The 25,434-nt window shown below is 34.0% G+C and overlaps 1 protein-coding gene and 1 long non-coding RNA gene across 2 annotated transcripts in view; one reads left to right on the top strand and one right to left on the bottom strand.

Moving 5' to 3' along the window:
- PRSS12 (serine protease 12) overlaps nt 1-25,434 on the top strand; it is a 63,626-nt gene that overhangs the window by 26,765 nt on the left and 11,427 nt on the right. Inside the window, 7 exon segments of the mRNA XM_006185527.2 lie at nt 3,325-3,503; nt 5,250-5,391; nt 8,247-8,443; nt 12,731-12,872; nt 21,395-21,600; nt 23,500-23,578; nt 24,280-24,402. Of these exon segments, the coding sequence (XP_006185589.2) occupies nt 3,325-3,503; nt 5,250-5,391; nt 8,247-8,443; nt 12,731-12,872; nt 21,395-21,600; nt 23,500-23,578; nt 24,280-24,402 (1,068 nt within the window).
- LOC116658190 lies at nt 1,778-17,503 on the bottom strand. Its single transcript, XR_004313409.1, has 3 exons — nt 17,491-17,503; nt 10,356-10,358; nt 1,778-2,925 (listed from the first exon to the last, which is right to left on the bottom strand). It is a non-coding gene; the product is annotated as an uncharacterized LOC116658190 (long non-coding RNA).

Genomic DNA, 25,434 nt, shown 5'->3' with positions numbered 1-25,434 from the left:
TTTTTTGTCCATGTATTACATATGTCACAAACTGATATTTGCAGTCAAAGGATCAATCCTTTATAACCTAGCAAGTAATTATCCTGCACAATAGAATTGCCTAACTCTAGTCTGTGTCTATTCAAAGTAGTAGTTAAGCTGGGGGATTGAGTTAGTCAGATGGTACTATTTGCTCTTTTTCTGTGGAAAACAAACAAACTTTATATGAGTACAATCAGATTAGCTAAATAGGTTTAGGAATGTTTTGGATAAGGATCAGACAATGAATCAATTCCGTGTTTATTGGGGATTGCTGCTATGTATGTAGGTCAAATAGCTTTACAAAAAATAACCTAATAAATCAGTGTATTAGATCAGAGCACCCCTATTCCACAAATTTCTCTTGTGGTCATAGGGTAAGGAAGTAGGCAACACCGGGATTATTACGGCAAATGAACTGCCAGGCCTGGTGTAAGAAGAATTTCCATAAAATGAGGACAGAGAACACACAGCTTTATCGAATTCACACAGCACTTGTTTGACTTTAACAACGCATGAGCTGTATGTTGCTTTCCCCAGTATTACACAGTTTCTCAGATGGCCGCGTCATCCGTTTCTTTGGTGTTCTCCTGAAAGCCAGTGCAGCCCAGGGCACTAGGGAGTACTCGTGACCGGCTGAAGGAATGTACGTATTTGTAAATATTATCTTCTTGATTCTAGTAAACTTAAAACTTAGCTAAAAACCTAGTTTGCATTACATTGTAGTTTCCTAGTTTATATTTCTTTCTTCGTTCTCAAATTTATTATACTAGTTTTTTCTGATTAGTTTATTTTAATTGAACATTTTTGTGATAATTAAAATAATGTTCATAAACAATGGAACATATGGAAATATATAATGAAGAAAATAAAAATACCCAAGCGGTGTTTTAAGACTGCATTATAACAGAGATAACTTTCCCCAAAGTCACTGTTTGGGGCTTCTACGCTCCTATCCTGTGTCCTCCCTTAAGGAAGGGACACTGTTCAGAGGGAGATAATCAACCTTTTCCTTTTTCCTAGGACCTCTATCATATCATCTTTAACATATTTGAAATACAATATATTTCAGTTACTCTGCCTGGCCCATCTCAGGTCACTCCCAGCTAATGAATGTTTTAGGGTTAGTTTGTTATTTTTTCGTGGTGAATAAAAAACCTTTAGTTTGTAATCTTTTAGCCTAAATATTTAGTGGAAATATATGAATGATATGTAAGAATGCATTCGTATTGTTTTAATTTGACCATTATAAGACTGAGCATCTTACCATGTGGTCCACAGCCATGGGTATTTCTTTTGTAAATAGCCTGGTCCTCTCCATTACCCTCTTTATTTTAATGTTGGTTGTTTTGTCATTTATTATAATAGTGATAAGTGATTATTATTTATCTCTAGGAGGTTTTTTTTTTTTTTTTTTGGATTGCTGTTACATTTTACAAATATTTTTACCAGCTTGTTGGTTTGACTTTTGACTCTATGGTGTATTTTGCTATACAGTAGTTTAAATGTATGTGAGAAAGTTTAACTTTTTTAGCCTTTGTTTTCTGACTTCTGTTTTTTTTTTAAATCTTGCTCAGGAAATCCTTCTTTTTACCAAGGTTATAAGAACTATGTTCTTATTATTTCATTCTATTAACTTTTTAGCCATCTTTCTTCCTCCCTGTCTCCCTCCTTCCCTTCTTTCCTTTCCTTCTCTTTATTTAGGTCTGTAAACCATCTGGAGTTTATTTTTTGTTTCTGTTATGAGTTTGGGGTTAAATTTTATATTCTCTCTTATAGGTCCCTGGTTTTTTAATAGCATCTAATCTTGGCTCAGTGAATTATACCCACTGAAATTTTCTTTAATAGATCGTTTTTCTTTCCTAGCGTTTATCTCGGGGCAAAGATCCAGGGAGGCTGTTAATCTGCCCTTCTCCTAAGCTTTCCTATCTGGCTTCCCCATGACCTACATTAGTCATCCTGTCTCCTCCTCCTCTGTTCTCCAACTTTCAGTGTTCTCTAAATCAGTTTCCATATTTGCTTTCATTAATCTCTTTCCTCTAGAGCAAGGGTCAACAAACTTTTTCTGTAAAGGGCCAGATCGTGAGTATTTTAGACTTTCCAGCTACTCAACTGTGCCTTTGTGTAGTGCAAAAGCTGCCACAGACAATAAGTTGGGAATGAGTGTGGCTTTGTTCCCATGAAACCTTATGTTTGGACAGTAAAATCTAACTTACATATGTGAAAATTACATTCTTGTTTTGGCTGTAAATTCTCAAGATAGTTATAATGTTATGAGAAAAGGGCAACTTAAGTAATGGGAAATAGATACAGTATCATTGAAAAACAAACTAAAAATAAAAATGTTCTAGTCTAAAAATTAAAAGGCTAAAAGAGGCTGAAAATGCAATTTCTGAAGTCATTAATCACTTTGACAGGCAGTTACAATCTTCAATGAAATCTGGAATTCTAGAATATGATACTTCTTTGACTAGTGGGAGAAGTAAATTTAGTACAATTAAATTTGAGTGAAGAGATATTTGGTGGTATTTTCAGAGAACTGAAAATAAGAGTGGCTTAAACAAGACAAGGGTTTATTTCTCTCTCAAGAGACCAGAGATAATCAGCTTATGGCTGGTATGGTGGTTTCCCAGTCATCAGGGCCTCAGGCTCTTTCGTGCTTACTGTTCTTTCATTCTTAAGTGTGGTACCTTATGGACCAAGACAGCTTCTCAAGCTCCAGCCATCACCTCTGCCTTACAGTCAGCAGGAAGGAGGGAGTGGAACATAGATAATTCTTGGAAGTGATACATGACACTTTTACCTAAATACCTTAATTATCTAAAATGGGTACCGAGTTTCAGTTTGGGGTGATTTAAAAGTTCTGGAGATGGATGGTGGTGATGGTTGCACAACAGTGTGAATGTACTTAATGCCACTGAATTGTCCACTTAAAATGGTTAAAATGGTACATTTTATGTTATGCATATTTTAAAACAAACTATGTCAGCTGGAAGGAAGGGAGGGTGGGAAATGTGATCTTTATACTGGAGAGCCATTGTCTTCCTAAAAATCGGAGGTTCCATTACTAATGAAGAAAAGGAGAGTAAATATTGGAGAATAACTAGCAGCCTTTGAAAGATTTCTCATGGCCAGAAATATAAAGGGCAACAAACAAAAAACAAAAGAGAAATTGCACAAGTCGTATGTGACCTATGGAGTGAATTGATAAGGGGAAGTATGGATTAATCATGATTTTGGAAAGTATGGATTAATCATGATTTAACATTTGCTGGTAATAAAACATATGTTCTTATGTTTGTTCAGTGGCATTGCCAAAGCATGGAGTCAGGCGTATTTTGGGGAAGGAACTGGCCCAGTAATGTTGGATGAAGTGCGCTGCACTGGCAATGAGCTTTCTATTGAGCAGTGTCCAAAGAGTTCCTGGGGAGAGCATAACTGCGGTCATAAAGAAGATGCTGGAGTGTCCTGTACCCCTCTAACAGGTAGGAGTTCCACCCCACTAATCTACTAACTCTTGACCCCAGCATTATTTGGGCTTACCTTCCCTTCTCCTCAGTTTAGGTAATATTACTGAATGAGCATACACATGAATCCCCCAAATAAAACTTTAAAATGCAATTGTACCTTAAAATGCTGTCTCCCTATTTCATAGATGTTTCTGAATTTTTGATTTAAGGCTACACTGTCCTCCTAAGCTAGATCAGAAAATATGATTTTATTGTAAGATATAGTACTAGTCAAAATCAATAGTCAAAATCAGTGTAATGATAAATTTGGGGTATTAGGTATTATAAAAGTTTAATCCATTTATCTGTTAACTTGCCTCGACTCTCAGAATGTATTTATAACTGGTAAAACTGTATGGATGGGATTATTGTTTAAAGCACTTCATTAAAGAACCAAGTTACCTTTGCTGTGCTCAATATTCAGACTATGCCAAACTGTGGCGTGCTTGTCAAGATACGTCATGTGTTACAAGACAGGCGTGTCTGAGTGCAAATGAGCATGTGTGAATGTACGTATGTTTTAGGGGAAGAAGAGGGAAAAGGACAGGCAAGAGAAGTTGGGTCATTACAAATTCATTGTTTCTACAGTAAAAAGAGCTTGAAGAAAAAAATTTGGGGGTTTAATCTTACTTTAGGAAAATCAAATGAAATACTTCTTAGGGTTTGTGAAATACTGAGGTTCTGCTTTTTCATTTACATAGTTCTATGTACACTGTTGTTTTTATTAGAATGACACATTTATATAAGATAGAAATATAAAATTTACACCAGATTTTAAGCCAGAGCACTTCATCTTCTTGAGCCTCCATTTCCTCCTCTTTCAAATGAAGATAGTCTTGTCCTGTCACTGTAATGATCAAATAAGGTAATGCTTTTGTAACAGTGCTTTGCAGACAGTAAAGTGTTACATTAATAAGTGTTTCTGTTGCTAGAAGACCTTCATTTACCTTAAGAGATCCCGGAGATTCATGAAAAGTATGACCTTAACACAGGATTATTCATACGTTTCATTTGGGGGCTTATTAGGTTATTTTGGGTGAAAATAGCTTTTAAATATACTTTTTGGGGAATAAATTTACTGTATTGTGTATCTGCTTCGAAGCTTTATATGGGGTTCTCTGGAAATTATTCATTGAATTCACAAGATTCAAATTCAGATCTGTATTATCAGTAAAAGAACAAGGGTGAAGCATGTATCCCAGTTTTTATAATTCATGAATGCCTAAGGAATAATACATGCATTGATATTATAAATCACTCTTTAAGCAGAACAGCTTATTCTGTCTTCATATTTCGGTGTTTTTTCCTTTACAAGTTAAAATTTTGAACTATTTCCCAGTTACTGTGTTTTTTTTACTCTTTAAATTTAAATGACTGGTATCACTCATACTTAAAAAGATTGAAGCTATAGGAAATTTCCTAACATTATTTAATCCAGGGAAATGTAAACAACTACCTTGAAATTATCAAAATATATTTTTCTACTTAGAAAGTAAGAGTACAAATAAAAAGGAAAGAATATTTGTTAGGATCAATATGTGTTATGACTTACTTCTGAAACACTCCAGTGATCTCGGATCATTGAGCACAGTTCTAATGTAAGTTTAACAAAAGGCACAGAGAGAGATCTGAGTAGGGTGATGTTTCTCTTGAAATTAAAATGTTGTTTTACCTTCTTTGGATAATTATTTGCTTAGTCTCTGTGTCTCCTTCTTGTCACAGATGGGGTCATCAGACTTACAGGTGGTAAAGGCAGCCATGAGGGTCGCCTGGAGGTGTATTACAGGGGACAGTGGGGGACTGTCTGTGATGATGGCTGGACTGAGCTGAATACATATGTGGTCTGCCGACAGCTGGGATTTAAGTAAGGTCCATTGTTATGAGGCAGCTAAATGCCAAGTTACATTTTTAAACGTCTCATTTTGTAATCCTTACTTATAATTTCTGTCATACTAAAAATACATACATGTTCTCTATCATTATCTACCTACTTAGCTTCATATCTACCTGTCTATATATGGAAGTTCAACAATTTAAAAAAAGCAACATTTTCTTTGATGATGAATAACCATATCTTGCTATTTATCTCATTTGCCTTTCCTACCACCACCCCTCTTCTTGGTTGGAGCCATGGATGACTTTTAGGTTCATTGTGTCTCTTCAAGTAAGACTGTATGCTTTGAATGCTCAGTTTTATTCTGATGCATCACTCCTACTGGATGTTGTTAGTACTGACATCACTGTGTCAGAAATCACAGAGAAGTCCAGTGTCAGATGCTTTGGTATTACATTATTTCCTTTCTCAGAATGGGCTGATAATTATCACTTTTATTTGAGAAAAACAGCTTTCTTGTCATGAGGTGACCTTTAGAACTCACCCTTGACCTCACTCTCTTAAAAACTGAGTATCACACTTTGGGCGCTATATTTCATGTCACACACAATGCATTCTGGAGTAAAGACTTAAGTTGGTTGAAGTAACTGCAAATGATGCCTTTGAGCTAATATCTGAATGAAGTCCATGAATGCCCATTCTTTCTTGTTTTCCATATTTCTATGTCATGCTTGAAGTAATTGTCTCAAGCTTGAAAAAATGAACAAAATTATGTCATTTCAGCCTGAGATAGAGCCAGTTGCAAATATTTACTAAACCTTAGAAATATACTTTCATTTGAGCTAGGTATGACTATGTTTAAACATATGTCTTAAAATATGTAAAAGTAATATAAAATGTTAGAGAAAGTTTGGAAAATAAAGAAAAAAAACTACCCATAATTTTTCCATTCTTACACCACCATTGCTATAACTTGCGTGTATAACTTTATAACAGCTCTAGTGTGGATATATAATTTTTCCATCCATGCTTTTTACTTTTAGATTACTACAGTCATAAGTTTTAATAACATAATAACTATTGAATGTTTATATCATAATTTACTTAGTTAATATTTTCTGTTAAAAATAATGATATTATGAAGATATAGATGCATGTTATTGCACAATATTTTGAATTTGCATGGGCAGTGCAGTTATAATTATCGAGCCAAGGGGTATGACATACCAGGCAAATAAATATGGATGTTTATAATGAATAAGAATTACTTAATAAATACCGTTTCATCTGTGAGTGAATCTCTGTTAGTTTGAGAACTATATTCTGTTTTCACAAATTTAGAAAGATTCAAAAATACTTTTATTTACTATTTGCACATTTTTCCTTATTAATGAAAACAGTTGAGTAATACTGATTTTTCTCCATATTTTACTTATTTTGGTTCACAAATACATTCAGTTTTTCTTGCATATACAAAATATCAGAACTTAATGGTTCTAAAAATGTTCTCTATAATATTTGATAATAGTTCTAAACAATTGTGTAGAATTAGCTTGTGCTACATTTACATTTTAATTTACAGAGGAATTTCTGAAAAAAGAGTATACTCTTTTGGAATGAGAAAGAGGGTGAACTTTGGGTTTCTTTGTACAAATGAAATCTTGAAGTAAAATGACCTCTTGTTTTCTGTTGTATAGTTGATATGGACAGATGGTAATCAGATTGATGCATTTTGTGGAAACACGGTGTAAGTTGAAAGTGATAGCAATATGGGATTTAGGATAATTAATTTTCTAGCTAAGACTCGATTAATCAGCAAAATAGAAGTCTTAGGATGACTAATTAAAAATTGCATTGTTTTAATTTATTAAAATGTTCATCTTGCTTAATAAATGTAATAAATAAGTTCATGGGAAAACAATTAGGATAATTCATGGGGAAATGATTAGGAAAACTCATCTTTCAAATGGGAAGATCTCTTCCTATTCTTCATACAGAAATAATTTTAAAAATCCAGTGATGGAAGTGATTGATGTAATATGAGTAAGAGTTTAATTACATAGACTCGTAGAACTGAAAGACACTTTAATTATCTTTTGGCTCAGGGATTTCTGGAGGTTTGGATTTTACAGAACAAAAGAAAATAACATTGGGGGGAAGATGAATGAAGGTACAGACTGACTTAGTTATCAATATTTAATTTTGCAGATCTTTCCTATTTCTACTGCATATATATTTATTATAATACATTTAGGTTTTTTTTTTTTAAATAATGCAGTGTTACAAATAAAGTCAATTGGAACACAAATATAATTTATAAACATTTAAAAAATCAGATTTATTTAATCTTATGAAAAGCTAAGAACATTGTCATTAATCTGATTTTGATGAGCTAAAGTCATGGATTCATCATGGATTGGATACAGTGCTTGAGAAATCACTGAACTAACACACACTTTTTTTGGAAGAGAGGATACCAAAGAAGTCTAGAGAAGCTAGTGAAATCAAATGAGCTCAGAGGGCTCTTCAGAGAATGATATAAGACAAGTGTTCTCACTTTTTGGCCCACTGTGTTATTATCATAGTCAGGAATTTGAGGTTGATCTCTTTGTCTGCATTCTTTCTGGTGGGTTAAATTGTAGACAGAACACAAAAATAGATGAGGGAAAAAGGATTATCCATCCACTAGTTACCCATTCACTCAATCAAAAATTGTTAAGATGATCAAAATAAGTGATGGACCAAAAACTGCTCTGAGAACTGAGTTCTCAAGATAGGAGATAGGACAGATACCCTCTAAAGTCATGATGCTTACTTAAGTTGTTCCTTGTTCCTTGAAACAAGAGACAGCAGTTGTATGCACAGTGTTTATTTTATTGCCACAGATATGGCAAACAAGCCTCTGCAAACTACTTTGAAGAAAGCACAGGGCCCATATGGTTGGATGACGTCAGCTGCTCAGGAAAGGAAAGCAGTTTCCTTCAGTGTTCCCGGAGACCGTGGGGAAGGCATGACTGCAGCCACGGGGAAGATGTTGGTATTGCCTGCTCTCCCGATGGTGATGGACACAGACTCTCTCTGGGTGAGGACCTGCTACAACTTTAAAGCATTTCAGTAGCTACTGAGCCTCTATCCACTGGTCTGGAAAGTGGAGCATTTCTCATCTTTGGCTTTTTCTTAGTTTCTTAGTTTATTTTTTCTTAGTTTATTTCCCATAATAATCTAATTTTCAGTAATTTCCATGCAGAGAAAAATAATCTTTTGAGTCTTTCCACCAATGTTAAAAATATCTACTCCTAATTTTCTATAAGCCCAAGTTTCTCACTAAAAATGTTTATAATCACATGTACCTGAAAGATGGAATAAAGAAGCTGCAGTGTCTGTTCCCCCACTGATTAGTCACCTCTTCTGATTCTCATTTACCTTGAATTCTAATGAACTATTTGAGAAAAGATTAAAAAAAAATTTGGAAGAAATGATAGCTCTCTGTCCTACTGCCCATGATTCATTTCTTCTTCAGTCCTGAGTCTTTGTCTGACATTGGTTGCCAGCCATCCAGTGCTCCTGTCCTAACCTAGATCTTTCAGGTTTCCCAGTGGGCTCCTTAGCTGGATTTATTGGAGTAAGTAGCCCACTATCTTTTTAAGGTAACCTGTAACTGAAATACCATCAGCGTCCTTTATTACTTCCTAGTTCCAAATTTCTAGAGACTTACAGTTGGATAAAAGGTTAGCTCATCTAACAGTCTTGAATATTTATAGATAAAGATCTTTTTGTGAGCAGAGAGCAGCTACATATCCTTGACAGACTTAACATCTGATGAGGAGGGCAGAATAAATATGAATGAAAAATATAGAGGGAGATTTTCAAAAGACTTGCCAGGGCACTACCATAGCTCTGTTTTCTACCTATGCAAGTATTTTTTTGGTGCACAGATGTTAGAATAACCACAGGTGGGTCTTTTCACTCAGGCTTGAAATCAACCCCTTTTGTTTACTCCTGTTTTGAGACTGTGAAGCTGGACTCTTCATGTTATAAAATAATGGAATGTGTAGAATCCCACAGTATTAACTCTTTTGTATACTGAAATCAGTCAGAGTATATAGTTGATTCCTCGTGTACTCTAAACTGTGAGACCACAATGAGTCACTGCCCTGATCTAGCCTTGTGCCCAGTGGAAATGCAGCATTTCACCCCATCCCTTATAGGTCATGTTTCCAACTTTGTCTTTTTTCATGTGTTCTCGTCCCTTGCTCCTTTCTTCTTATGGAGGGTTTATAATCCTCCCAGGATTATGTGATGAATGGTTGCATGTGGTTTGGGGAGTTAGGGTTTATTTGTTAGAAACAGATCCTTTTAATGCCAGACATCAGGTGTTCGGATCATGGAATGATCTATGCAGGCACACTTGATAAATACTCTAGGTGATAAAGTATTACAAATACTACACAAAATACCATAATCTGAGTTCTCTGAAGACCTGTATCGTTAAATATATGCATATAGTTAGGACAACTAATCCTTTCAGTTCCCCTAAAAATCTTTTTATTTTTAGGATTATAGATATATTTTTAAAAAATTTAAAAAGCTGAGGGTGATCATTATTAATAAAATATGGGATCATTATTATGAATCTATTTGATCCTGATTTTGGGGTATATCTATTAACTACACATTTGTCCAAAGAACATGATATCTGAGCCAAATTATCCTTCTGGAATAGAATCAGATTACCAGTTATTCATCCAAAGAGATCATTACTTTCTCACTTATCAAAAAGGACTGTATAATTAAAAGAGAAGCTTAGAGAAGAAGATCGTGGAATTGTGATATAAACAATAGCATTTTAAAAACAACTGAGATTTTTTTAAATTTCTTTGGCACTGTGATAATGAGCTGTTGGACTATTACAGTCTTCAGCTATTTGAAGGGTAACTTGTAGACTTTAAATGTGAGTAAATTTTTCTCAAAATGAGTAATAGTTCAATAGATACTTCCTGTTTTTGGGTGTGTGGTAGATAGAATGCTCAAAAACAATACTGTAGGTCAGTAAAAGTAGTTTTAGTGAGAATGCAGTTAATGCCTATGTGAATTGGGGGAAATTTGTGGGATGGTAAATATGTGAATTTCTCATTTTAATATTGCATTAACTCTTAAGTTCAGAGTATTACATCTTAGCAGAGATTTCTTTCCCAGTGATATTGTCTCTTACTCAATTTTACAGCATAAAATTTGACTTTTTATTCACATTTATGCTAGATTTTATCTTTCTTCTAAGAAAAATATTATTTTCTTAATAATTATGTATTAAATCAATATTACAGAAAAATTAAAGAAAATTATTGTAATCAAAGTTTGAAACATATAATTAAAGATACTGTATAACCATAGGACTGTTTAGTTTTCCCATGAAGTTTGTATTTATTTAAGATTTTAGAAATAAAACACGTATATTATTATTGCCATAACAGAAAGAACTTAAACAGCGAGGTGGTATTGATAGGATGGCTTCTGTCATTCAGTTTCCCTTCAAGCATCGAAAATCCAATGAATTGATAAAATAAATGGCTAAAATTAGATTCAGAAATATTGTATGTATTGTTTTCACACAGTATGCATCTTAGGCTTTAAAAATACTTTATCATTCTTATTTTTATATGACATATGAAAAACTGCCCATAAAACAACTAGGATAGAATGTGCATATGAATTCTTAATTTTGCACCAAAGATCCAAAAAATGTAAAAATTGAGAACTTTAGGAATTTCCTCTGTTTAAATTTTTTTTGAGGATCACTTTTTCACCTTGCTCCACTTACAAAGATCCCTCAAATTTCAGATACAATAGTAAGAAATGTGAAGTTTCAAATATACTGTGTTTTGTGACATCCCTAAAACATCAAGAATTTTAGCTAAAGTAAGCAGTGCATAGAGTCAGCACTCTGCAAACATTTGCTGATTTTAACTTTTCCCCATTGATTCTACTATGATGCCTGTTCCACGAAGTGAGTGTAATCAGGGGCAGGAATTAGCCAGCAATTCTGCGGGCAACAAAGAAGAATCAAAGGCGTCAAAGTAGGACGTGTCCGTCTTGCCAACAGTATTTTCCTTCAGTGAAAAGAAAAGAATTTAGTGATTGCATGTGTTGGTTTAAACACATACTGAATCATACTTTGTTCATTATCTGCTTCCTTCACCTGCTTAGTTCTGATAATTTCACCATGTTTGATTGTATTCCCTAAATCCTTATCAGTAAACCTTAGGGGCCTCAAAGCTGGAGACCCTTCTAGTAACTGGGTAATCTAAAGTGTGTATATTAGTTGGCTTCGGTTTCTGTGACAAAGTATCCACAGACTGGGCTGCTTAAACAATGAGTATTTGTTGTCTCACACTTCTGGAAGCTAGATGTCCAAAATCAAGTTGTCCACAGGGTGGGTTCCTTCTGAAGGCTGAGAGGGAAAGATCTGCTCCAGGCCTCTCTCCTTGGCTTGCAGATGGCCGTTTTCTTCCTATGTCTCTTCACATCATCTTCCTTCTGTATAGCTCCGTGTACAAATTGGATTAGGGCCCACTCGATATATTACCTCACAATTCAACCCATGATAGTATGCAAGTCATAGTGAGAGTTTTTAATTAAACAAAACCGTATTTATTGGTGTCGACAGAGATGTGTGAAAAACTCAGTGACAAATCACTTCATTTGCATAATTTAGATAAACCCCAATTTGCTAGAGATCAGTCTTAACTTTCACATCTTAGTAATTTTTTGGACTTAAGCCCTTCCTTTGGAATCAATCACAAATAGGACGCCTGAGATGGAAATTGTCCTTGTTGGTGCTTGCTTTTCTTTTCTTTTCTTTTTTTTTTTTTTTTTGTCTTTCATCATTCAAGTTACTTGTATGTGCAGGTGTGTATCTAAAAATCCTAAAAATTCTTCCTAAAAATCCTAGTTTTGAAGTATAAATTTCTAGCTGTGTTCATGGATAAATGAGTAGATATAGAACAAAAACAACTCCAAGTTAATGTCTTTTATTGTCTAGAAGTTAGGGGTAGTAATACAATACACAGTTTTACAGTGCTATTTATTCGTTTATTCAGCAAACAGCTATTACTGTTCTCTATTATGCCAGGCGCTGTTCCAAGTGCTGGGAATACAAAGTTGAGCAAGGTCAGCACTCTGACCTCAAGGCTCCAAAAAATATTGCAAAAGTAGATACAGTTTTTTTTTAATGGATATTCTCTCTCTCTCTAACTGCTCAGCTGATTTTTAACTCAATTTAAAAAACAAGTAAGTGTTTTATAAAGTCCCTTAAGCTTTAGCATCAGTTTGCTTGCTTTGGCTTTTCTAATGCCTTTGAATCATGACTTAGGTTTTCCTATCAGACTGATGGATGGAGAAAATAAGAAAGAAGGACGAGTGGAGGTTTTTATCAATGGCCAGTGGGGAACAATTTGTGATGATGGCTGGACTGGTAAGGATGCAGCTGTGATCTGTCGACAGCTTGGCTACAAGTAAGGGAAACCTAATTATTTGCAATCGTTACTTGATGAACGTTTCTGAGTTTTCACTCTTGTCCTTGCCAAAAATTAATAGGATTCAATGGAAAATGCTGGCAGCATGCTGACTTGATTCAGAATTATAAAGAAATATTAAGTAGTAAATATCTAAATTTTTCTATTTTCTCCTAAGAAGTATATACATTATGTTAGTCAAGAAATGTAGCTTTTGTCTAATAATAAACAGTCTGATAACACTTGACTATTCATAATACTCCTGTCAGCCAGAGGTGTTAACCTTTATTCTGTGATTTATGTTTCAACACAGTAGCCCTTTAAGGGATTCTGCAATTACTGAAATTACTGTTGGTTCTTGTCATTTGCAGTAATTATATCCTATAAAGTCACTGTGAACACTGAATTAGGAAATACTGAGCCATTGCTTCTAGAGCTGAGTTGAACCAAGGGATGTTCTGCCTTTTTGTTTTAGCTCTTGTGATTACAAGCAATTGTCCTTTTTGCAGTCTACTGGTGCCTTTTTTTTTTTTTTTTTTTAATTTTGTGCCTTTTTGTTGATGAGTTCACTGTTTAAAATAACCCTCTGGCGTTTTGCTGAAGTGCTTTCTATCATTCCTGAATGAAGGAAGGCTGTGACTGCTTTACGGGGAAAATAAATGTGTTAGAAAGGCTTCATTCAGGCATGAGTTACAGTGCAGAAAAACATAGCACTAAATAAGCTGGGAAAAGGACCCTTATTTGCAGTTTGAGAGCTGAAGTCAAAAGGCAGTTGATCTCCTTCTGAGAACTCAACTGGGCAACTCTAGTGTTTTGAGACTTTACCCATGTCTGCAAATGACTATGAAAACTCTGATTTTGGAGTAGGAAATATATGGAACATGGTACAGTTTAGAGGATTATGAAATTTGAACTAATATACATAAATTGCCTAGCTCATAGTGTATTACTAATAGCAATTTGGATTTTAAAATGTATCCTTAATTATGCATCTATGTGTATCTTAAGTATTGATACATTTAACTGGTTATTCTTTTGCTGAAGACATCTTTTTTTAAAAAAGAATACATCTTTATTTTTGAAAGTATTTCTATTTTAATGAAAGTTCAAATGTTTTTTTCTAAAGTTTTAAGTCAAGGATTGTTTTTGGTTGCTGAGATACTACTTCAATGTACTGCTCAGTTTTGGACCTGGTTGCAGTTCTAATTGTCTTCTGGTCAATGTGTCCATTATTTGTTATATAGATTTTCAGTATTCAGAATTGGTGGTGTGTAGAGGGGAGGGAATAGCTCACTGGTAGATTATGTGCTTAAGGTGCACAGTGTCCTGGGTTCCATCCCCACTACTGCCACTAAATATATAAACAAACAAACAAACAAACAAACCTAATTACACCCCCCCCAAATAAACATAAAATTTCTAAAAAATAAATAAATAGCCCCCAAAATTGGTGGTATGTGGGGTAGTTGATGAAGGTAGGAGAAGTCTGCATTAGATGCCTAGGTGAATTTAGTCAACAATTTAAGTTTCCTTTTTTGCTCACTGTATTTCTAACCTTGTTTCCTCCATTTGAAAAAAAAATTATTATTCTTACATTATATTCCCAGTGAATTTCCTTACCTAAAATCATTCATTAAAGTATATTGCTGCTCGAGACTGGTATTTTGGCTTACTTTTATTTTTATTTTTTTGATAGTGGTGATTTAGGACACCTGGTATTACCTTTGGAAACATGAAGGAAAATAGGAAAGGAAAGATCACATTTGATCCTTGACTTGTGTGTCTAAGTCATGCTTAAGGAGAGAAAAAGTCTGTAAGAATATTAATCAATGCATTTTCACTTTGTTTTCTTTATACATTTTTCGTTGCTTTTTTACTTATCATTTAGTCCATTTTATAATCAACTCAAATAGTGAATTTAGGTGAGAAACAACCTAGATTAAGTGGACAAAGTTTGTAGCAATTTTCAATAATATTTCTGTAACTATTATCAAGAAAAGCAAAGAAGATCTTACTTTGTACTTGCTTTTTAAAATAAAGCCTCTTAATAAATCAGTAATTTAATGTTACTATAACAAATTGAATAGTCATCTTTTACAATCTACAGTTTGCCATCAAATAGTATTTACGAGAATCATTTATATATTTGACCAGTCTAAATATGCTTGAATGTCTTTATAATTTCCCACTGAGGGGAAATGGAATTTTATATAAGAACAATTATGTTCAATATGTTTCATATATGTATATAAATATTTTACATATAAGAGTTAAATATAATTGTAAATAGGTATGTGATTAGAATGAGACTCTTTCTCTCCATGCCAGCTTTGAATTATTAAAAATCTTTAATAAAGCATTTGTTCGTAGAATCAATCCAGAAAACTTTGAAGCTGTCAAAAGGCTTGTGCTTTATTAATAAGAATTCCAGAGGCCTGTCCCTCAGCCAGCCATATCACACTTGAGGATTAGTCCTTGGAAACACTGAGAATCAAAATAGCATTAGAAAGCTTTCCCATAAGGGGAGAAACAGAAATGAAGTAATGAATACCAGGAACGTGAATGGTAACTAATATAGATATATTTAGAGTGAACAGAAAGTAACAGGCACTCTTTAATGATCTATTACATAATGTCTGACAAAGTCTAGCATATGAGCACATTGTTTTTAGAGGGTTGAGAGAGAATGTGTTGATATCAGTAAACCTTGTTAAGACAGACTAAGTAGCCAGGATGGAAATTCCATTCTATTTGAACTTTGTGTGAATCTATTAGCATATGTTTCAATATAACATTGTTCTTGAACTGTGTATTTTTTAGAGTAGTATCTTTTAGAAGAATTTTAAAAATAATGTACCTTATTGTTGTAGTAAAGACCTAAAATTAAGTATATTTAACTTCTATCTTACATTTAAATAGCTGCAAAGACATTAATTCTGGCATGTTTGTATATGACATTTAAAAATAGAACAGTTATATAATTTTTTAATTATATCCAATAATTATCATAGTGCTTTGATACTCTATCATTCATTTAAAAAATATATGAACAGGTTCTTCTTTGATGTTCACAAATTTTACATAGTTCCTTTTTCTCCTTGAAATTGTGTTTTAAATTATCTTTCCCCACATAATCCTAATGTTATTATGCTTTTAAAAATGTGTGTGTGTCTGAGTACACACATGAGGAGAGCAAGAGAGAGAAATTAATTCTTCTAACAAGTTCCTGTTAGGATTTGATGGTTTCTCATACACAACTAATTAAAAACAACAACAAAAAATAAAATTTGATAAATAATTATTAAACATAGGGAAGAAAAGTTGACCAAAGCTCCCATTTCTTAGACTTAGATAGGTTGGGTTAAAGGAGGCTTCATTGCTATCATTTATTTTGAATTGTTCTTTTGGCCACTTTAGAGGCTTTTAAATCTGGGAGCAGTACCCTGTGATCAGATATGGGATGAGTGAAAGAGGTGCCTTTCTTTTGTGAAATGGGAAAAGGGAAATTTTGACAGAGAGGTTGATCTTGACTTTAGCAAGACCAGTTTTAGGAGAGAATACACATAGATTTTCTTGATCTGCATATCGGTTCCTGTAAAGCCCTTACATCCCTTGGAAAGTCATCATCTACTCCTAGGAGCCCTTGATACCCAGTTTAAAGACTAATGTATTAGAGCGTATTGTCTTGTGGAAATTCTCAGCTGTGAATTACTGCATGCGTGTAGCCCACCGAGAAGTCCTTTCCCTTTTCTGTACAGATGACAGAGTCCTTAATTATTTTTTAAAAAGTCAAAGAAAAATTTATTAGATTTCACTATATCATTGAGAATGTCTTTAATTATGCACTTTTGTTAATGTTCTCTATGTCATGTATCTAAAGTGATACATAGTCTATACATTGATTGGTAAATTGCTAAGAAATCATCCTTTTGTTTTATTTAATGAGTCTAATTTTATTTTCTACCAGTTTACTTCCACCCGTCATCTACTTTTATGCTATTTATCATGCTGTATTGTCTGTTCTTTGTGTAACCTTCCGTTTTTTTGATTTGCAAGCAATCTAATTTTCTATTTTCTTTTCTTCCTTTCTCTAGTGGTTTGGAATTTCAGCATTCTTATTGTTTTACTAGGAATTCTCTTTAAATTTTTAGCAAACACGCTGGCATATTTTCTTATCAATTTCAAAAACTTCCCCTTTCTGAAAAATATCAAGACATTTAGCATGCTGTTAGTTACTTTCTACCTCTGCTCATTCTCACTCCCCAAGCTGATGGGAATCATCTAGGATTAGTTTCAAGATGCTATTAATTTTTAATTTTCTTCAAATTATGCCTATTTGAATTTCAGGTTGCTTTACATTTACATGTACATATCAGCAATTATTTGCATTGTAAAAAAGATTAATAAAATAGCACTCTCTGGCAATTCCAATTAAAAAAAGGAGAGAATACAGGTAGACATTAGAGAAAAGGCATATAAGCACAAATACACAGTAGGTTAAAAAAATTGTAGAATACTGTGAACTACTTTTAGTTAATGGATTTGGAAATCTAGATGAAATGAACAATTATCTCGGAAACTACATTTTCAACAAAAATATACTTATAAAAATTGATACAAAAGATAGGAAGCCCAAATAGATTAATGACCACAGAAGAAATGACTCTGACTTTTTGCTGGAGAGTTTTGACCAATCTTTAAGACAGATGGTTTCGAGTTATATAAATTATTGTAGAGCAAAAAAAGAAAAAAAGATGAAAATCTTTCCATTCATTTTATGAGGCTAATATAACTTTGTTTCAAGACTAGGACAAGATAGGTACACATATGCAAAAGAAAACTATCCCAATCTCATGAATCTACATTAAAAATTCTAGGTGGGTATGGTACAGCTCAGTGACAGAGTGCTTGCCTAGTATGCGTGAGGTCCTGGGTTCAGTGCCCAGTACCTCCATTAAATATATAAATTATAAACCTAATTACCCCACTACCACTAAAATTTAAACAAAATATTAGCAAATTTAATTCAGCAGTGTATTTAGATAACAATACCACAAACAGAGTCTATTGCAAGTATAGAAGAATGTTTTGAGCTGAGGCATTCAGTAGACGTATTTCAGTGTGTTGTTTATAAATGAAAACAAATACGAGCATCTTAATAATTTTGAAAAGATACAATAAAAATCAGCACTCCATCATCACATCCCTTAGGAAGCTGAGAATAAAATAAAACTACTTTGACTTTATATCACAGACAAACATCAAATAGGAATAAAATAAGTGTACCTGCTATTACTGCAATGACTCAATATTGTCTGGAGCTCCAATTTCATGAATCATTAAGAATTGAGGTATTGGTATTAAAGAGAAAGCCAAAATTGTTATATGAATAATATGATTGTTCACCTAGGAAACCCCAGAGAATCAACTGGAAAGACACTAGAGCTAATGTTTATTAATGTAACAATATAAAATATAAATGTTTTTAAAAAAGCAATAGTGTTCCTATATGTAATGCAGAAAATAAAAAGAAAAAAAATCTCATTTATAGAAGATTCAAAATTAAAAAAAAATTAGGAATAAACTTCACAAGAATTGAAGTCTATGTGAAAAAAAAAAAATAAATCTTTCCTAAAGCTAGAAGACTTCGTAAATGATACACCACAACCCTGAATGGGAAGACAAAATAGAAATTAATCTATACATTGAATGAATGCTATCCTCATAGAGATCTTTTGTTTTTCTTGGTGTGTGTGTTGGCTGGGGAGGGTGACTTGACCTCCAAATTCACCTGAAATCAAATTCATGTGATGTTGGCGCAGAAGTAGGCAAAGACATCAATGATGCCAACTACAGCGGTGGTTAACAGTCTCGGTTGTTCATTGAAATCATTTTGGGATTTAAAAAATATTACCCATGTCTAGCCCCACTCCCACTTTACTTGAGGTCGTAATGCTACTTTAATTGACATCAGGTGGGGGTCAGGTTTTGCTTTATTTTAAAATCTCCCAAGGTAATTCTAACGTGTAGCTAATTACTAAACTATAAAGACCAAGAAATGGCTTGGGTACTTATATGCATGGTAAATAAGTAGATTAAAAAGCCCTTTAAATCAGTAGGAAGAGTTACTGGGACAACTACTTTGGGGACCAAAATAAAGCTAGATCCTTTATTAACACTAAACAGAAATATATACCAGACAGATGAGAACTCTGATAGACAAAGTAAAACAGAAAACACCTTTTTAAAAATTGTTACATTTTAATTATAACATTTCAGATGTATAATTTGCTTTCCAAAGATGTGCCCTGTATTTAACAGTATATATCCAGAACACTAAAAAATGTTTATACCTGTTGAATAAAAATTCCACTTCTGGGAAGAAATCTCAGCTGTCCACCAAGATTTTATATAAGGATGTATATAATTATAAGAAATCTAAAATTTTAAAAGTCAGTGTGCAACAGTAGGGAAATAAATTCTATTTTTTCTACATTAAAGTTTGATGCAGAACCACCTGCATAAGAATCACCTGGGGCTTGTTAAATACTAGATCTAAGACCTACTTAGTTTGAAATCCACTAATTTGTACAAAGAATTTTTTTAACCATTAAAAATTATAGTTAGTATTTTCCCCATAAATGTGTGTACCTAAATATTAGCAGTGGGTTGGGATTTTTTTATACTTTTATTTTGCAAATTTGATAAAATGAGCTTTTATTACCTATAAAGCTATTAAAAGAGTTTTGTATAAAAAAGGATTTACTTTAAGAGTACCTTTAGAGTCACCTGTTGGGGACAGAGATCTTGCATGACCGAGCATTTCTGATGGGTTAAATCTTATTTTTACTTGTAATTATGTCATAGTAGCAGTTACCAATACAGAAGAAATGACAGGGTGTACTTTTGAATTTATTTATTTTTTTGTTTTGTTTTTCTTTTGGAGGGGGAGGTAATTAGGTTTACTTACTTATTTACTTTTAGAGGAGGTACTGAGGATTGAACCCAGGCCCTTGTGTATGCTAAGCATGCACTCTACCACTCTCCCATAACGAGGTATATTTTTGAAATGAATGTGCTGCCAACTACAAGCATGTGAGGCCAAGTCTCATTGCTGAAAGGGGATTATTCAAGCAAATTCCTCAGATAATCCATATCAATAAACTACTTTGCCTGAGTTCCTTGCATAACTGTAAGGAAAGTATACTAACCTTATCTTCATTAAGTAGAATCTATTTTGATGTTAGAAGTCTGGTCCAAATTGTCAGTTTTAATAAGACAGTTTCTTTGATTTAAAACTTGTCTTTTGCCTGTTTTTCTATCGGGTTGTTGGTTTTTTTATTTTTTAAATGAAATTTGATAATTATTTGTATATTATATGCTATTCCCCTCTATTAGAGAATGTCTTCACCAGCAAATATATATGTAAATATGTATTGCAAATATACTCATCAACTTTTATATTTGTCTTTTCACTTTCCTTTGGGTGGTTTTTAGCAAAGTGGCATTCTTAATTACATTTTTTTTTGAAATTTATCAGTCTTTTAATTTAAGGTATTCCATCTATGTTTTGTTTAATAAATCTTTCCCTAACTAGGTTATAAGGACAATTTTCCTATAATCCAAATCTTAAAACCTTGCCATTCGTAATTACGCATTAACTGATCAGGAACTGAGTTTCGAATATGGTATTAGTTTGAAATATCTCATTAAAAAGCTTTTGTTTTTAGATATCTAAAGAGAAGCAATATATTATTTTAAAAAACAGAAAAAAAAAGCTTTTACCAAAAGTAAATAATTTATTAATGATTTCTGGTTTTCTCTTCCTCAGTTAAAAATTTTACTTTTTTACTTCTAAAACAGGCTTTAAGTAAGTAATTACTTCTAAGAGAGTATTACGCTCTGCAAGGGAGTAGAAAATTTTGAGACAATTTTTTTCCTGCTTAAACTAGGGTTCAAGACTACATGAATTTTTTGTTTGTTTCTTATTTTTCTGTTTAAACATTTTTTATTAAAATTTTTTATTGAAGTGTAGTCAGTTTACAATGTTGTATTAATTTCTGATGTACAGCATAGTGATTGAATTGTAACACATATATTTTCCTTTTCATATTCTTTTTCATTATAGACTATTACAAGGTACTGAATATAGTTCTCTGTGCTGTACAGTGGGACCTTGCTGGTTCATCTATTTTATATACAGTATCTGCAAATCCTGAACTCCCAATTTATCCCTCCACCCCCTCTTACTGTGACTTTTTCACATGCCATTAAATATGACATTCTAAGCAGAAGCTAAGATGTAATCAAGAGGCTGTGGGGTATGAAAACAAAGAATGTGTAGTTGTTATCTCTCTTTAGCTTTTCTTGACAGTCATGAAATAAATGTTTTTTTAAGCACATATAGATATAATTTCAATGTATAAAAGTTAAGAAATAATAGAATGAGAATATATGCTGTGATTTATTCAAATGTATGATTGACTTGGTTCTCCACATCCTCAAGAATGCTCTGTTTCCAGGGGTCCTGCCAGAGCGAGGACCATGGCTTATTTTGGGGAAGGAAAAGGACCCATCCATGTGGATAATGTGAAGTGCACAGGAAATGAGAGGTCCCTGGCTGACTGTATCAAACAAGATATCGGAAGACACAACTGCCGCCACAGTGAAGATGCAGGAGTTATTTGTGATTATTTTGGCAAGAAAGCATCAGGTAACAATAATAAAGGTAAGCCTTCTGGGGCCTCTACAAGTCAAAGAACATTAATCCTCACTTTATTATTATAAACAGTATTTTGATAACAAATATCCCCTTTCGTAAGAATATATTCAGACCCTTGTTCCTCCTGCTGGTTATTTAGAGGCAGTGGCTCTTGACAAAAACTTGCCTGGGTGAGACTTACAGGGAGAGCAGGGTTCAGGGCAAAGAGTGAATTTACAGGATTTTGTAATCTCTGGGATTGCCCCCTTTTGACATTTTCAGTCATTTCTAAACCTTCCATCTTTGAATATAATAAAACTGTCAAACTTTTTAGTATCCTTGAAGATTCAGAATTGATATTTATTTACATCATGAAAAGAAAGTAATGAAAATTTAAAGATGAATCATAGAAAGGCACTTCTGCTCTTATTAGTATCATAAACAACAGGGATAATTTTTAAAATTCATTGCAAAAGAAATTATTTTTTGTAGGTTTTATTCTCAGATTTTATAAGGAAAATGAGAAGTAATCTTGGATATAATATAGTAATGAATGTTTCATACTTATATAAATAGTGGAGTTAAAAGCAATGAGTTCAATTTTTATAAAACAAATAAATACTGCTTTAAACGAAAAGGGAAAAAACTAGCTATTTGGAAAAGTCTATGGTTATATTTTACGAAAAGAACAATCACTTATGTGGATTGAAAGTTCACAATTTTGATATATAAGATTTTCTTAAAATCAAATGCATCTATATCTGAGCATTCTTTTTCTGTCATCTTTTAACAACCATTAAAGACAATGCAATAAATAAGTTGGATGTTGTTAATATGATTCTTCACCATCTGAGTGTCTTTTGAGTGTAGAGAAGAATACTTCCAACCCTTTATGCTTTCTGCTTTGTTTTATATTTAAATATTTATATGTATATTAAATAGCTATATAATAAATTTGACTTGGTAAGTCAGTTTTTTCTAAGTATTGATTGTAACTTAATTTATTAAATGTCCTTCAATAATTTAAACTACAGTCACAAAGTGAGCATAACTAATTTTTTGGGCTATGTAAAATTCCTTAAGCAGTAGAGAAACATAAAGATTCAATCATTGTACATTTTTTTTTACCGTATTTCTATGTTAACCTATTTTAAAGTATGAAATGCCGAGTTTATTCTCACATTATTAATACACTTGTTTTCCTAGAGTTGTAGCAATACGTGATATCTTTCCATGGTCCTAATGTTTCCATTTGTCAAATAAAAAGATTTCATCTTAGACCAGCTGAATTACTGAATTGGCTTATTAACTCGTTGATTTTGGGTGGAGGCTTAACACCTAGTAACTTCTATGAAGTGATTCAAACTCAAGCCATTGGTTATTGGTCATCTGCCTTAAATACAGTCTGCCACTTACACTGGCTTAGTCAAGCCTTTCCATATATCAATATGCTCTATGAGTAAATGTAAATTTATCTCAGAATTCCACCCTGGGAATATACTCCGCTCCTCTGAGTTACATTTGTTTATGGCTTGGAAGAGTGCTGTCTGTGAATTCAGAGCGTCATTGCCTCTGGTAGCCCTCTTGTTTTGTTTCGCATTTCTGAACTCCTGGATAGTCTGTATAATCAGCAGAGGAGGAGGTGTGGGTACCCACAAGGATGATGTACTGGACGGGGCCCCACCATTCAGCAGCCTGTTAAACCTCTTCAGAGCTGATTGTGGAAAACCTCAGAAAGTTCCTTGTCTACTTGCAGGTCATCATTACCTTGGTTAAATGAAAAAACCAGTTTTAATTTTTTTTGTAAGGATTTGAAGAGAGAAGGCATTTTAAACTTGAGGAAGAAGTAACAGGGGATTGTGTTGCTTGTCTTTACCCCACTGTGAGCAGTATGCAAGTTTGATTAAAAACCTCTTTCTGCTTCAGAGTCCCTGTCGTCTGTTTGTGGTTTGAGATTATTGCACCGTCGGCAGAAGCGGATCATTGGTGGGAAAAATTCTTTAAGGTAAAATCTTCTTCAGAGGAGATTTTCTGTATTACAGTTATTCATATACATACCAGGTTATGAACTGGGGGGCTTTCTACTATTAAATAAGGTATTTTACTTATTTTATTTCCTAAATTAAATACAGATTACACTGATAATTTCACCATCCTTGGCTTATGTTTGCTTTATATAGACCCTGTTCTTCAAATCACTGTTCCCTGATTTATGAGATGGATGGGTTGCTGAAAAGTTGTGTGTCAGAAACAAACTAATTTAACAGGATGTCTGAAAAAAATGTTTAAGTACAAAATTCATTTAGTTTAGAATGTAGTTCTCTTGGACTTGACTTATTTTAATGTAATTTTTAATTTATTGAATTTACTAATGGAAAACAAGCACTTTGCTTATTAAATACTTCTTCAGGCTGCTTAGGTGAGGTTGAGTGAGGAGGGAAGATCTGCTTCAAACCATGAAATATCAAGAAGACAGAAATTGTCTCCAAGGAGGTCGGAGATGGGTGGGGTGCATGCAGATACTATAAGCAAATCTTCCGGGGGGTCTGCTCAAAGTTGTAGGGGCATCCTTCTCAAAGCAGGAAGGGGTCCTGCACCCTTGAGTTCTTTTTATACTCCTTTCCTCCCACCTGCAAGCCTTCCGAGTCATTGTTTTAGTGGATGCTTTTCTGCCTTTTACTGATGTGTGGCTTCCTTTTGGCTTAGGGGTGGTTGGCCTTGGCAAGTGTCCCTGCGGCTGAGGTCATCCCATGCAGATGGCAGGCTGCTCTGCGGGGCCACGCTCCTGAGTAGCTGCTGGGTCCTTACGGCAGCACACTGCTTCAAGAGGTACGTGCCCACCTTTCCAGACGACTCAGTTTGGCTCTTATTTACCAGTTCTTCCAGCCCCTTCCTGCGCTCCAGCATGATAGACACTTGGGGTGTCAAAGCCAGGCTATAGGCTTTTCTGTCTGTGCCGGCCACACTGTGGGAACGAGGGAGGGAACAGAAGGAGCCACGAGAGCTCTCGGGAGGCCACTTGGGACCCTGGTGTTAAAGCAAAGTCTAGATTTAGGGAGAAGAGAAGATAGGTTTTTGGAGGAGAGGCTATGTTAGTGCTTCCTCCCAAGAGCATATCTGAGGATGAAATCACCTCCTCCCAGAATCAGAAGAGACCTCAGGTGATTTGATTATGAATGCTGAAGAATCGGGAGTTGAATTTTAGTGTTTTGATTTTTAGTGTTTTGATTTGAGTTTTGCATCCTTTAAATCTTCTTGATGTTTTAGATTTCTCTGTTCATACCTTCTAGAGAGTCAGGTTGCATCTTGAGTATTTCCGTTTGCCCCAAACATTTTATTAGTCCAGTCTGAAGTCTTCCTGGTTCAGAGGGGATGCCACGCAGAGAAAGTGTGTCAGTTACACAGCTCCTAGTGGCATCACCTGCTCTAGAATCTGCTGTCCTTTCTCCTGTACTGTCATTTTTTGTGGGCCCTGGCTAATGGCCACTTCCTCAGCTTGAATTTAAAAATATATACCAGTGCTTGGGAAATATTGATAATTATTGAAGCTATCTATCAAATGGAGAGAACTGTGCTCCATTCTGGGTGCCGTCCATGAAAAAGTGACGAGATGCACCAAGGAAGGCAAGCAGAAAGGAGAGATTGTGTGGAACCAGATTAAATTCACTACCTGTTGCTTCAAATACCACAGATGCTAATGGGACGATAATTTTTGTTTTAACATAGGAAAGAAGTCTGTTGTTTACTTTCTATTTCTTTAGCATTGGGACAGTTCAAAGATGGAATGGGCTATATGTGGGAGGAAGAGTGGGCTCTGTTATGGGGTCTGTTCAGGCAGAGAGGCTGCATGTAGATAACGTG

This window comes from Camelus ferus, chromosome 2 (genome assembly GCF_009834535.1).
Source record: "Camelus ferus isolate YT-003-E chromosome 2, BCGSAC_Cfer_1.0, whole genome shotgun sequence".
Taxonomy (NCBI): domain Eukaryota; kingdom Metazoa; phylum Chordata; class Mammalia; order Artiodactyla; family Camelidae; genus Camelus; species Camelus ferus.
The sequence above is the reverse complement of the archived record's forward strand: the minus strand, read 5'-3'. Positions and strand labels throughout refer to the sequence as shown.